Source organism: Anser brachyrhynchus (assembly GCF_964034855.1).
Source record: "Anser brachyrhynchus genome assembly, chromosome: 17".
Lineage (NCBI taxonomy): Eukaryota > Metazoa > Chordata > Aves > Anseriformes > Anatidae > Anser > Anser brachyrhynchus.
The window spans coordinates 23505-36392 of record NC_137710.1 but is presented as its reverse complement, the minus strand read 5'-3'; the positions used below and the strand labels follow the sequence as shown (position 1 = coordinate 36392).

Genomic DNA, 12888 nt, shown 5'->3' with positions numbered 1-12888 from the left:
CCGCGGAAGATACGCGGCATAGCCCGTCAGCCCCGCGGCCCAGCCGAGGGCTCTGGCTACGGCCGGCCACTGTCCCGGTCCCGCGCTCGGCCTCTGCTAGGCTGGGGTCCCGTGGGGACTGCCTGCCAGCAGATGGGAGCATGCAGATGCAGCGTGTCTCTCTTCCCTTCGGAGAAGGGCGCGGGAAGGAGAAAGAACGCCGCGCTCGCACGGTCGCTCTGCGGGGGCACGGTGGGGCCGCGAGGGCGCGCGGTAGGGCCGTGTGCTCCGTGAGCTCCGTGAGCGTCCACGAGGGCGGTGAGGTGGCAGCCCCGCGCGGTGCGATGCGGGAGAGTCGCTCTGAAGTTGCAGAAAGGCACGTCCCGCCCAACGGAGAGGACGGGACGGTGAAAGTATATTGGTGCGGCCCGTGCACAGAAGGCGCGGGGAGGAACGACTGCAGGCGGACCGCAGCTCCTTGCGTGGCCCGGAGACGCGGCACGGACACGGACGCGGGGACTCGCGAAGATGCATACGGACAGGAACACGCGAACACACGCACGAACACACACACGCACAGACATAGGCAGAGACAAACACATGGACAAACGCGTGCGTACACGCGGACAGGGAGACGAGACGCCACAGTGAACACGGAACAGAACACGGAACCGAAGGAAAAAGCTCAGTGTAGCTATCTGAAAATGGTGAATACAAATGCAGGGCTAGCTTTTTTTTAAAAAAAAAATCTACATGAGGGCAGCAAAGGTGTTTCTTTGTCAAGATGGAACATTATGAAGCTGTAGTTTAGACTTCTGCAAAGGTTTCTTAACTGACCTGTTTGACTTTTCAGCAATGCCAGTGCTCCATTGCTAAAACCAACCACCCAAACAAACAAACAAAAAACCGTAGCAACAGACAACAAACAACACCAACAAGGAAAATAAATTAAAAACAAACAAAAAAAAAAACACCACTTAAAACAACAGAAAAGTTACACTTGCTTTGTCAGGAATAGAAAGAGAGCAGACATTCTTGTCCTTACAGTTTCCCTATACCCATAGACCCATGTCCCTGTAGACCCATTTTACTGCTCTGAAAGAGGAACCAAACAAATATGGGTTTTATGCTTTAGCTGTTACATCAGTACATGCTATGGTACATCTATCTCACTTTTAGTATGCAGAAACATCCCATCATACACAGTTGTAATGTTGTTTTTGAGGTGAAAAATATGCTAATAATCTATTTTGGTTGTTGTGAGATATATAAAAAACAGGAACAACAACAACAAAAAAAGATTGCATACCAACATTAGATTTACATGTATATTTTAATATCATAGCATAATAATGTCATATTCTTATTTCTTTGAGCCAAATTCCTACTCAGTGTAGAACTTTTTAAGCTTATGAAATAATGAAAAACAGTAGCAGTGTCCTGCTAGATAATGTTAAGCTTTTTCTGGGGTTTGTTTTTTAATAGTGAATGCTGAAATATTTAGTTCTTCCTTATGAATACAATATATATATGTATGTTCAGTTACTTGGCTCAAGCATTCTGCTGAAATTCTTGATTCTGAGCTGTGGTTGGACAAGCACTCTGGGAGCATATGTTATTTTGTTACTACTGAAGGTACGGGTCTGTATATGTAAGTATGCACAGATACATACGTATATATATATCTCCCTCTCAGCAAAGGAATTAGAGATTGCTATGATGGGAGTGTTTCCAAGGCTGACCAGAAGGAACAGCTGGGGCACACTGTTTTTACCACTGCTTTGTTTATGGTGGGCTAAACCAGATAATTCTGATTCATATAAATTAATTGTGTTCTGAAATTAACATACATTTTTTTTCAGGAGTATGTCCAGACTCCAATTTATTTCATATATTCCCATCCCAGTCTGAGTTACTGATATGAAGTGTCATTGATTTACAAATCTGTTTGTGCATGCAGCACTACCTTGTGGTACATGCTGTCTAACAGTATATGAAACATTGCTTCTTTGTGATTTAATGACTAACAAAATTCTCCTCTCCAAGGGCTGAGACCTCACTGTATAACCCAGTCACCCAATTTTGATTTCATTTTATCTGGCAGCCCGTTCCTTAAGGCTGCTGGAACACAGAAGGCTTACACATTTTTAACACTGTATTGATTATGAAGATCATACAATCAACTTCATATACCTCCAAAAGCCCACTTCAGTCTTCCAGCACTCCTAGGCAAAAATCACCTTTTTTCATTCTGCACCCCACATTCTCCACCAACCATTTATACACATGGTTGGTATGTGTGTGTACATCAGTTGCAATAATTTGTTTTTAATCTGTAGCACACTGGTAGCAGCCAGCTAGTTTGTTACTTATGATCATTCAACAGTCTTTCTTTCTCTCTTTCTCTCTCTTTCTCTCTTTCCCTCCCTCCCTCCCTCCCTCCCTCCCCTCCCCTCCCCTCCCCTCCCCTCCCCTCCCCTCCCCTCCCCTTCCCTTTCCTTTCTACAGCATTTTTTTTCTATCGTACAGAATTGTTTGTATTCCAACTTACCGTATTCAAGATCTCTTATCTGCATTGTGTAACTTTCTGCTTGTGGTTTGTGGTCTTTGTTCACAAATAACAACAATGGCAACAGTAGCTAATAAGTAATTAATAATTTTATACTTACAAATACACAGTCTGAAGCATTTCTTTCAATTTGTCTTGATCCCATTATAACATAAAATCTGTAGTGTTTCACTCATTTAGTCCTCCTGTACATTTTGTATGTAGTTTGTCCTTGCCTTTTGACACCACCATGAATTCTCAGTTGCTTATGAATTAAAGACTTTCAAAAAACAGACCCAGTGAGCTGCAAAAGCTAGCAATTCTTATTTAATTATCAGAAAGAGTTGCACAATACACAACTGATTTCAGAAACCCTTTGGGATGTAGGTCCATTTTTTTGGTAAAAATATTCTGTACAAGCTAATAGTTCAGAAATCACTTTAATTACAAGAATGAAACTTACTGTAATATAGCTAGATATTTTAAAAAGTAACCATGGAGTCTTTTATTTCACAACTATGCATATTTATGTTATTCAAGAAAAAAACATTGCAAGCAGAACTGTGCAGATAACAGGGTTATTTTTTTTGTTTGTTCTGAAAGTGAAACCTAATTGGACAATTGAATAAAAATCGATTTTAAAAATCATTGTAAGTTAGCCTGCAAGGAAAGGTTTCATTTTCTGAATACTTCCTCTCCTTCCCCTCAATTGCATCCTTTTAAAATTAGGTCAGTAATGAAACAAAAATGCCACTTGGAACATGTACTCAGTGACTTGCCAAAATATAAGAATGCAATGTTTAAGTATCTTTAGTTTATCTACCTCCCTACTTAAAACAAGCAAACAAACAAAAACCATAAAGCCAACAATCTGCAAATTCAACCTGACTTGCGAAATAGTCCATCTGACTGCATCCACTTTCACATCTTTCTAGATGAGCTTTACATGGCCCCAGAGAACGCGTGTGTCTCTCTGATAATGGCTAGCATTATAGGCTAGGATTATCTTCATTTCACCAGCTTTCAAGTGAAAGACTAAAAGAAGAGAAGTACAGAGAATCACAAATTCTTCTGATTTTGTCAAAACTCTGGTTCTGCTGGCAGAGATGTGACTGATAGAAGAAACTAACGCATATAGCCTTGATTCTTTCAGAAGCATTGTCCTTGGCTTTTGAAACACAGTAGGATGAGCCTGCCATGATAAAACCCCTGAAAGGTAGTTAGCATTTCCCATGCAATTGAACAGTCATTATATTGAAAGCAGAAATTAAATTATAACATACTATGTAAAACCACTGCTTTTATCTTTGTTGCTGTGGACAATTTATTCCTCTGTTATGCTTTCTCCATATTTCATTAAAAACGTCTCTGAAATTTCATTCTTTCTTGTTGGGATGTTACTGGAACCTCTGAAACAAGCTTCTGGTTGCCTTTGTGTCTTGGGAAGAAAAGAAAAAAAAATAAAAATAAAATAATTTTAAAAATGCTAGAGATGACTGTTAAAGCAGTTACCGAAACATTTTTGCTTAGATGAAGGTGAGAGTAATACTAGGTTAGGTGGAATAGTAGGAATACTAGATTACGTAGAGTAGTAACATTGAGCCAGTTTTTAAAGTATCAGTTCAGTGTAATTTCTGTGCAAGGAATAATGTCCCTCCCCTGTTATATACTGCTGAAGATTCACAATATTTAAATTACCAGAAGTAATGACTGAAGGAGATGTAGCATCTCTTCTGTTTGAGCAACATGCGATGAAATTAGAGAATACTGATGGTTTGCTGATGACTGACTTGATGTTCTAATTAGCCTTGCCTAATTAAGATTTATCTGTTCAAAATTTGTTACAGCTATACAGAGGACTGCATTCTCTGTTGCTGTCCAACCACACACCCCACTGAGTGCTATGGGTTTTATTAAATATTCTCAGAATGTTCAGAAATTATAAACTTTTGGTAGCCAATTACTTACAGATTCCAAAATATATAAGAGCTTACACCTGATTTTTTTTTTTTTTAATTTATATACAATGAGTTTAGGGTAGCAATTCTGTAAGCTGCTCCCAAATGTGAGAATTCTATACAGCTGTAATAGTAGTGCTTTATGCCAGTGAGCTATACACATGGGAATCTAGTACATGTAAGATATGGCAAATTTAGGAGGTGTCCTTCGTCTGTGCATTTTTATTTGTATGCAAAAAACATCTGCATCTGCAGTTATCTACCTTGTGTTGAGTAGCCTTTTTGTTTGTTTTTGTACAAAGAAGGAAGAAAAAACATTTTTGGTCTGAGTGTTCTCTGTGAAGCACTGAAAACAATGCTTACGTGATTTAATGGGACAGGGAAAAATTTAGGAGTGACTCTGGCCCTCTGATACACACAGTTAATTGATCATTGAGCACAGAATCAATGGGCTGTATTTTCAGTGAGAGACATAGCTATCATAGTGTGTTCTGTTTCAAGGGTCTCTGCACTGATGAACCTGTTGGAAAGCCACAAAGCAAAACATTTTTTAAAGTGTTAATGCTGGCTAACAATGAATTATATACAGAATATATGAAATCATAACAACCTTTTAAAACATAGGACTAAAACATCAACGTATTTACTAGCCACACAACATTTTGTAGAGATCTCCTTTATGAAGTAGTAGTTTATATAGTGAGTGTATTTCTGTTTGGTAGGAATGTTCCAAGAATGGGCAGCAAACTGATATATCCTTTAAATTCTATTCACCTCTTGGCACAAGAGACATAAGCATTCTCAAGGCAAATTTATGCATGCCTAAAAGAGGGAATATGTTCAAGGATGTGTGGTTACAGCATCATGCAATGCATTCCTTAAATAATAAACGCAATTTACCTGTTGGTATTATCAGCACACCTGCTCTGAAACAGAACACTTTTCATTAGATAGCCTTACTATTCAACAAATAGATTATTTTGACCAAAAATACTGTTTGGTCTCAATCAATCAATCAATCATGTTTGCTTGCCTTATTAATAAACTTCCAACTTTCCTTCATAGTCTGCCAGCAGGACACAAGGACTATCGAGACTTGATGTTTTCAATAAAAGATAGTAGCAGGAAAATGTCCCGTCTGATTTCTTTGTCATTGAGTAAAAGGATTAAAAGATCATAGCACTTCCTATTTCTTTAGCAGGTTACTTTTCGTTTTCAGTTTAGTTGAGTTCTTACCCCTTCTTTCTACACAGGAAAGTTAGACGTGCCAGGACTGCAAGACCGACAATTCCAAATACACAACCAAGAAGAATTACTTGTTTGATATCTGAAAAAAGACAGCAACCACAACAAAACAGGAAGATGTTATTTGTCTTCATATCAATTTGCTTCAGTATAAACATGTGTGACATTTTTTAAAAATTGTGTACATAGCACTGATATTTTACTGTTCATCGTGTTCGAGAAACAAACCCATACAGAGTGAGCAATGGAACTCACATAATTCCTACATTTGACAGTTAGAGCAGGTGGCTGTGACAGCTGTTCTAACACAAAGAAGGGATGGTTAGTGGCTAATATGCAGCTGACATGAACTGCCAAACCCAACAACTGACAGTTTTTCAATCCTTTTCCCCATTTGATAGCTTTAAAAATTGCCCCTATTTTGACATTGAAATTTTGAAACTGCACCTGTTGTTTAATGCTCTATGCAGAAGAGAGAAGAGAAACAATGCTTCTTGAATGTTGTATCCTTTAAGGAAAATACCACATCTGAAAAACTGCAAGTCCCAGTGTGAGGAAATTTTGTCCAAGGCTCAACGGGGGGAGGCCAAAGAGAAGTATAGTCCCATGTCTCTGAGACACTGGAGTGTCCTAAGGTCAAAGTAGATTCAAGGCTCTGCCCTATTTGTGTGCCTATTGGCAGCATTATAAGCATGTGTAAGGGAGCATGCATTCTATTTAGAAATAGGTGAGAAGTGGTGCACCTGAGTTTTAATTTTCCTTTTGCTGGCATTTCCAGAGCTTTGTCATGCCTGCAGGAAAAACTGCCAAAACTACAGCCTGCCTAGCATACAGTGATGGCAAAATGATAAAACTTACTTTTCCGCAACACTAGAATAAATAATTTAACTTATAAATTGGTTTATACTGAAGTTTAAGGAAGGAACTGGGATACACAAACTATTTCATAGGCCTCAGACCTTTATTCAATAACTTCTTTTACAAGGCCCCAGAACATCTGTCTGACTTACATACACCTTACTGACAGGTACCCTGTCTTTGTCAAGTGATGAGAACCCACCATTGGCCTTGTTTGTTTGGCTCAGTGGTGACCTGTCTTTATAGCGAAATCTTTGTATTTAATTGTTAATCTCAGGTTATTTTTCTTGAGTATAGAGTGTTTTGCAGCCAGTCTCTTGGAAATGACAGACAGATAATTCCATAATAAGAAAACCTAATGTTGTTCTGCACCCTCATCTGAAAAAAAAAAAGTGCAGAAAATTAATGAGATTTCTGTCAACTTTCCCAAAAAAGTGCATTTGCACAGATCCTGGAAAATGAAAGCTAAAAATATGGAGTGCAAAAATTAAAGAGAAAAACAGATTGCACTTACCACCAAATAATTGTCTATCACAAGCAGAATATACATGTATACATATTGCTAAGATTTTACTTTTATTTTAAACCTGCATTTTACTAGAGTCTCCCTTCTGCTTTTGCTGGATGGTTTCTTTTTCTCCCTCTATGTGATAGTCTATGAAGAGAGGTTGCTGAGGTACTTGCAAGCCTTGCAGTGGAATTGTAATTAAAAGCATAGCAGAAATAATTATTAGCAGAGGGTTTCCCTGGAAACTTTAATTCAAGAAAGCAAAACTCAAAAGTAACAATATGCAGGCCTGAAAGCATATTTTTTTTTGTAATACAGAAATGGATTTTGCAAAGTAACTGATGTTTAGTTTTCTTCTTATGTTTCTGTCTCTCTTCCTATCCAGTTTTCAGAGTTCTCAAGCCTTCAATGTAATTTTTCTAGCTTTTGAAAAATAAAAACATGTAAGTAACTAAAAGTCCCTAGGATTTGTAGTAGAGAGACTGAATTTGATGTGCCACAAAACTGCAACAAGTGTAATGAGCACAGCACTGAAAAGTACCCCCTGAAAATAATAGAGGTCTGGGTCCTGTGTTCTTGACCAGCTTGAAAGAAGTCATTATTTAAAAAAAAAGACTGTTTTAACAGTTCATGCTGCAAATAAAAATCTGACCACTAATCATAGTGGCAAGGTCAGTGGTCACCCATTCAGGCGCCCAGAAATTTGGAAGCACTGACCATTAATTTTGCCAGAATTTTCTTGGCATTAAGAAGGCCTTCTATCAGAGAGTTTAATAAAATGGATGTTAGCAAAACAGCAGCATGTTGCTATGTAAAGGGGAAAACAGTATAGAAAGCTAGCATAAGTAATAATTGTTTGTAACACCATGAAAATGTTTTTTGTTAATTATGCTGAATCCAGAACTAGCACAAGGAAAACTGGCACTGAATTTCAACTGTCTTAGACTGGAGGCTGAAATGTATTTAGTGGAAAGAAAGTACTAGATATCCATGCTATAAAAATACTAGAGGTTTAGATATAAGTGACAGGAATTTTGGACTGTTTTACCCGTATTCTTTGGAGAGACTTGGACCTGTCAAAAAATAATCTTCTCATACAGATACTGATATCCAGTAGCATATATTCTGATACAAATGGAGGAACCAGGCTAGATATGAATGCCATTATGGGGGCACAGCAGTTAGAAAAACTGAGTGAAGAACTGTATATGAAATGTTATATTGTCTTGATTATGGTATCCTGCTGCTATGGGCAGCATTGCCATACTCCAGTTTCCTGAGGCTGACAAAAAATATCATTTTGGCTCACTCTACAAATGAGCTACAACCCCAAATATCAAATAGTAAGGAATGCTATTTTTACAATTGGATAAAAAGAATTTTACACCTTGTTGTTCTTTGCCATCTCTCAGGAGCCCATGTGCTGGAAAACATTCAGTTTTTTATCTGCTTAGCCATAAAACAGTGGCATGTCTCCCTCATTCTGAATGCTGTTAATTTCTGTGTATCTTCCAGCTCTTTTGCTCTGATCTCTCAAGGCTGGCTTTTTGTCCCTTTTATTCTAGTGTAAATGTTAGCATCCAGTTTGCTTATTGAGACTGACTGGCTCCTATCCAGTATGTACGCAGTTGATGGCAGCAATGTAAAAATGTTCTTAGCTTTCAGCTTGGCAAAATGTTCTGCCACTGACTCTGTTTAAGATCTGGCTTTACTTTGTAAAGATTTAATTCTCCTTAGTCTTTTTACAAATGATCTATTATTACCGTGAACTATGAAGGATGCTAAATTATCTTCTAAATTTCTTACATATTTTCAACAGTTAACTGAAGTACTCTGTATACTCCGGTCTATCATATTAAATAGAAATGTTTTGAAATACTTCTAGTTTCACTCTTTACAAAATAGCTTCAATACTGAGATTGGCTCTTGTGAATAGAATCAGTTGTGTACTGATTACTAACACTAGCTGGTCCAAAAAAAATTCCAAAAATGTTCACTCATCTATTTAAAATTTAGCAACACTGTATATTTTACACTTGTTCTGTGCAAATGTTCAATGATTATTTTCTATGCTACAGTCCACAGTCTGTTGCTCAAACTCATTTGTGGATCATCTCACTAATAACACTAAATATGAGACATTGTGTTGGAAATAAGCAACTGGTGCAGGCCTTCAAAAGCAGATTAAATGTTTCTGCTGGCCAAGAATTCACTGCTGATGTATTGTGCACTTTCCAGATTTTTGGAAGGTGATCAGAATGGAGAATCCGTTGATAGGATTTATCTGATGAGTACTTTCAGGAACAATTAAGTCAGCATTAAAAGTGTTTCAGCATGCTGTAAGGCCTTGCATCACAGTGGTGCTTTGAAACACTGCCATCTTGAGGATGTTTGGAGTATACATGGTGTAGGAACAAATCAAAGCTGAAACTTAGTAAATATTAGGCAATTTTCTGAAAATTATAGAGACAGACGAACTGGTACTAAGTCTAAAAATTCCAGGCTAATTGATAATCTAATAGTACTGACACAAGAGGGGTAATGAATTTTTGTTTATAATAAATATTATTCTATACGATTCACAATAATTTTACTGTTATAGAGTAACACATTTTGTGTTGAGATAACATAGTCCTTTGGAACCATAAAGAGTGGAAGCCTTCAACAAGTGTTGAAGGGGAAGCTTGGGGAGAGACAAGGATGCTATGTCTGCTCTCTGCCCTCTGTTATCACAGGCTGTTTAGTAACGAATTTCACAGAATGAGGTTGGAAGGGATCTCTGGAGGTTATCTTGCCCAGTCCCTCCACTCAAGCAGGATCACCTACAGCCATTTGCCCAGCACTATACCCAGACAGCTTCTGGATGTCTCCAACAACAGAGACGCTACAACTTTTATGGGCAACCTCTGCCAGAGCGCAGTCACCATGACAGCAAAAAAGTATTTCCTGATGTCAGAAGGCACCTCCTTTGTTTCAATTTGTTCCCATTGCTTCTTGTCCTGGCACTGGGCATCAATGAAAAGAACTTTGGGCCATTCTCTTTGCACCTTCCCTTCATGTATTTATAGATATTGATGAGATCCCCCCTTGAGCCTTCTCTTGTCCAGGTGGAGGAGTTCCATCTCTCTCAGCCTCTCTACATAGGAGAGATACTCCAGTTCTTTCACCATCTTTGTGGCCCTTCACTGGACTCTCTCCAGTACATCCATGTCTCTTGTACTGGGGAACCCAGAACTGTCCCCAGCACTCCAGGCGTGACCTCACCACTGCTGAGTAGAGGGGAATGATCAACTCTCTCGAACCATCTGGCAATACTTTGCCTAATGCAGCCCAGGATACCACTAGGCTTCTTTGCTGCAAGGACACACTGCTGGCTCATACTCAGCTTGCATCCACCAAGATCCCCAGGTCCTGCTCTGCAAAGTTTCTCTTAAAGGGCTCATTTTATAATGTGTGAAATTATAAACCACCCCTCAGATGGCTTAGACTGGATCTACATTTGCCCCAGTTCCAAAGAAAGTTAAAATTAAATTAGCAATGACAGAACCAAGGATGACAATAAATGCTTGGGGGCTGTACCATCATTTGTTCTTGAAAAACAGTTCAAATTATGTTGATACTAGATGATTTCAATAATCTCTGGCTCTCTGTGTATATGTATATATAGATTACATATTTTCAGAACTTCTAAAATATCATATTATTTACAGAAGAAAAATACATTAAAATAATGCTATAAATAAGATCCATTTTATAGCCTATGTATTTCTATGTTATGGAATAATTTTAGCTAAGTAATTATGCTTTCCCATTTTCTAAGACTGAGTTTGTAAATTATTTTAGATTGTCCACTTGAGAAACAGTTCCTTTAGGCCAAAACTGGAGAAACAGAAGCATATAGCCCCAAGCCCTAGGAATGAGTAGATTAAAAATAATAATAATAAAAAAGCAAAACTGTTATTTAGATTTAAATATTAGTCTTTCTAGAAGCTAAGGAATCTCATGTCCAATGTCTTCCCAAATAAAAGAAGTTGCTTTTGTCAAGGGCCAACATTGTATACTGAGATTGCCTGGTTAATGAAAATGATTTCTGATGAAAATTTGTAACACTTAAAAGGAAGCAGACCTGTTCTCAGGATACAATTAGGTATGTCTCCAGACCAGACTCCTGTCACTTGACAGATTATTTCTTTTGATCCAATGAGTTCATAGCCCTGATTGCAGATGAAATGGATGGTTGAGCCCAGCAGGTAGTTTGTTCCATCTTTTCTTCCGTTAGTTGGATGATCCAGCCAGCCACAAGAAATCACTAGTAAAAGAGAAATATCTGGTTGAAGTAGTCAGGGTTTGAACTAGCAAATCTCAATTACAATTATTCAAATGGCATTTGAGTGGCAACTCAAAGAACGACAAAGATTTCTAGGCTAACAAAAATAGTTTCAGATTTATTTTTTTTTAATTCCAAGTTGAAGTCACAGAAAATGAAGAGTTCTACACAGTGGTTCAGTAGTGAAAGAAATGGAAAAAAATGTATTCTGTGTTTGTCTAAGTAACCTATGTGTTAAAATTTTTCTAGTACAAGGATGTTTACGCCTGATAAAAGCGTTCACAGATGTATGAACTTACAGTTCAGCAAAGCCTCCTCACATGGTCTTAACTATTTAGATGCCTTGCAGAAAGGGATAGTTTGTTTAATGCTATCTCACCTGGCTTTAGATTTTCTACCAACTGCTTGTGATTCTGATGAGATAATCTTGTGAAATTTCCCACTTGAAGACTTCTTGTTGTCAGGACATCGAATCTGCAGAATGGGTCAGACTCACAGACCAAGACCATCTCTTTCACCAAGGGATCAGCAGGGTCTTCATAAGGAAAGAACACTGGCAGAAAGGAAGTATTGTGCTTTTCCCCATAAAAGAAATTGTTCAATAAAAACTCTGTGTCATAAGTAAAGAGAGAAGTTCCATTTTCAACAGCCCCTTGGGAGACAGAAAGCAAGAGAGATTCATAGGTAACATTGCTTACAGACCTACACCACCTCCTGCTACTTACTATTCTAGGTGTTTATTTACATAAATGTATATACAGCTGGAACAGATCCATGAAGTCATATCTAGTACCTCTTCCTGACAGTTCAAGATTATTTTCCTTTTTACATGCAGTATCTTAACCTCATACTAAAGTTAGTCTTTGATCAATTTGTTAAAACTGGATCCAAATAAATGTGTAGCTACAACTTTACGTAATGATGATTTTAGATGCCTGCTGGAAAATTGATGATAAAAAGTACCTCAGACAGAGCTAGCTAAACCAAACGTTACAAGCAACACAAATCCTGATCCTATGTATCCCTAAATGTATTGTTTCTGCCATGGCACTGTTTTTCATTTTCATTCAGACGAACTGGAAAATTCCTGAAGTAAGAGCAGTGAAACTTTTGAGTATGATCTGAATGGTGGCATACAGCTACTGTGCTTGACACAGAGAGCAAATGGTAGCCAGAGGGTATTTTGTACCTTGTTTCTTCTGATCCATCTTCTAACCTAACATCAGGAGGAATGCAGACCAATCTAGTCTAGTCTGCAGGCTAGATATAGCAGCTGAATCACTTTCATTGAATGAAAGCAACTATTCTTTTACACACCTTGCCTTTTTTTAAGAAAATTGTTAGGACAAGGACAATTGTTAATTTTTATTTTAATACTTGATTTTTAAAACTGTCAGGTACTTAATGGAAACATTAGTAATATTCTGGAAAAAGGTGGCTGACCCTGACTATTTTTGGACTTCTG

The 12888-nt window shown here is 38.0% G+C and overlaps 1 protein-coding gene across 1 annotated transcript in view; it reads right to left on the bottom strand.

Moving 5' to 3' along the window:
* KREMEN1 (kringle containing transmembrane protein 1) overlaps positions 1–12888 on the bottom strand; it is a 68311-nt gene that overhangs the window by 32864 nt on the left and 22559 nt on the right. The window contains exons 13-16 of the mRNA XM_080560240.1: positions 11803–12075; positions 11223–11405; positions 5722–5812; positions 3892–3965 (exon numbers count right to left, since the gene is read on the bottom strand). Of these exons, the coding sequence (XP_080416366.1) occupies positions 3892–3965; positions 5722–5812; positions 11223–11405; positions 11803–12075 (621 nt within the window). The remainder of the gene's footprint in view (positions 1–3891; positions 3966–5721; positions 5813–11222; positions 11406–11802; positions 12076–12888) is intronic.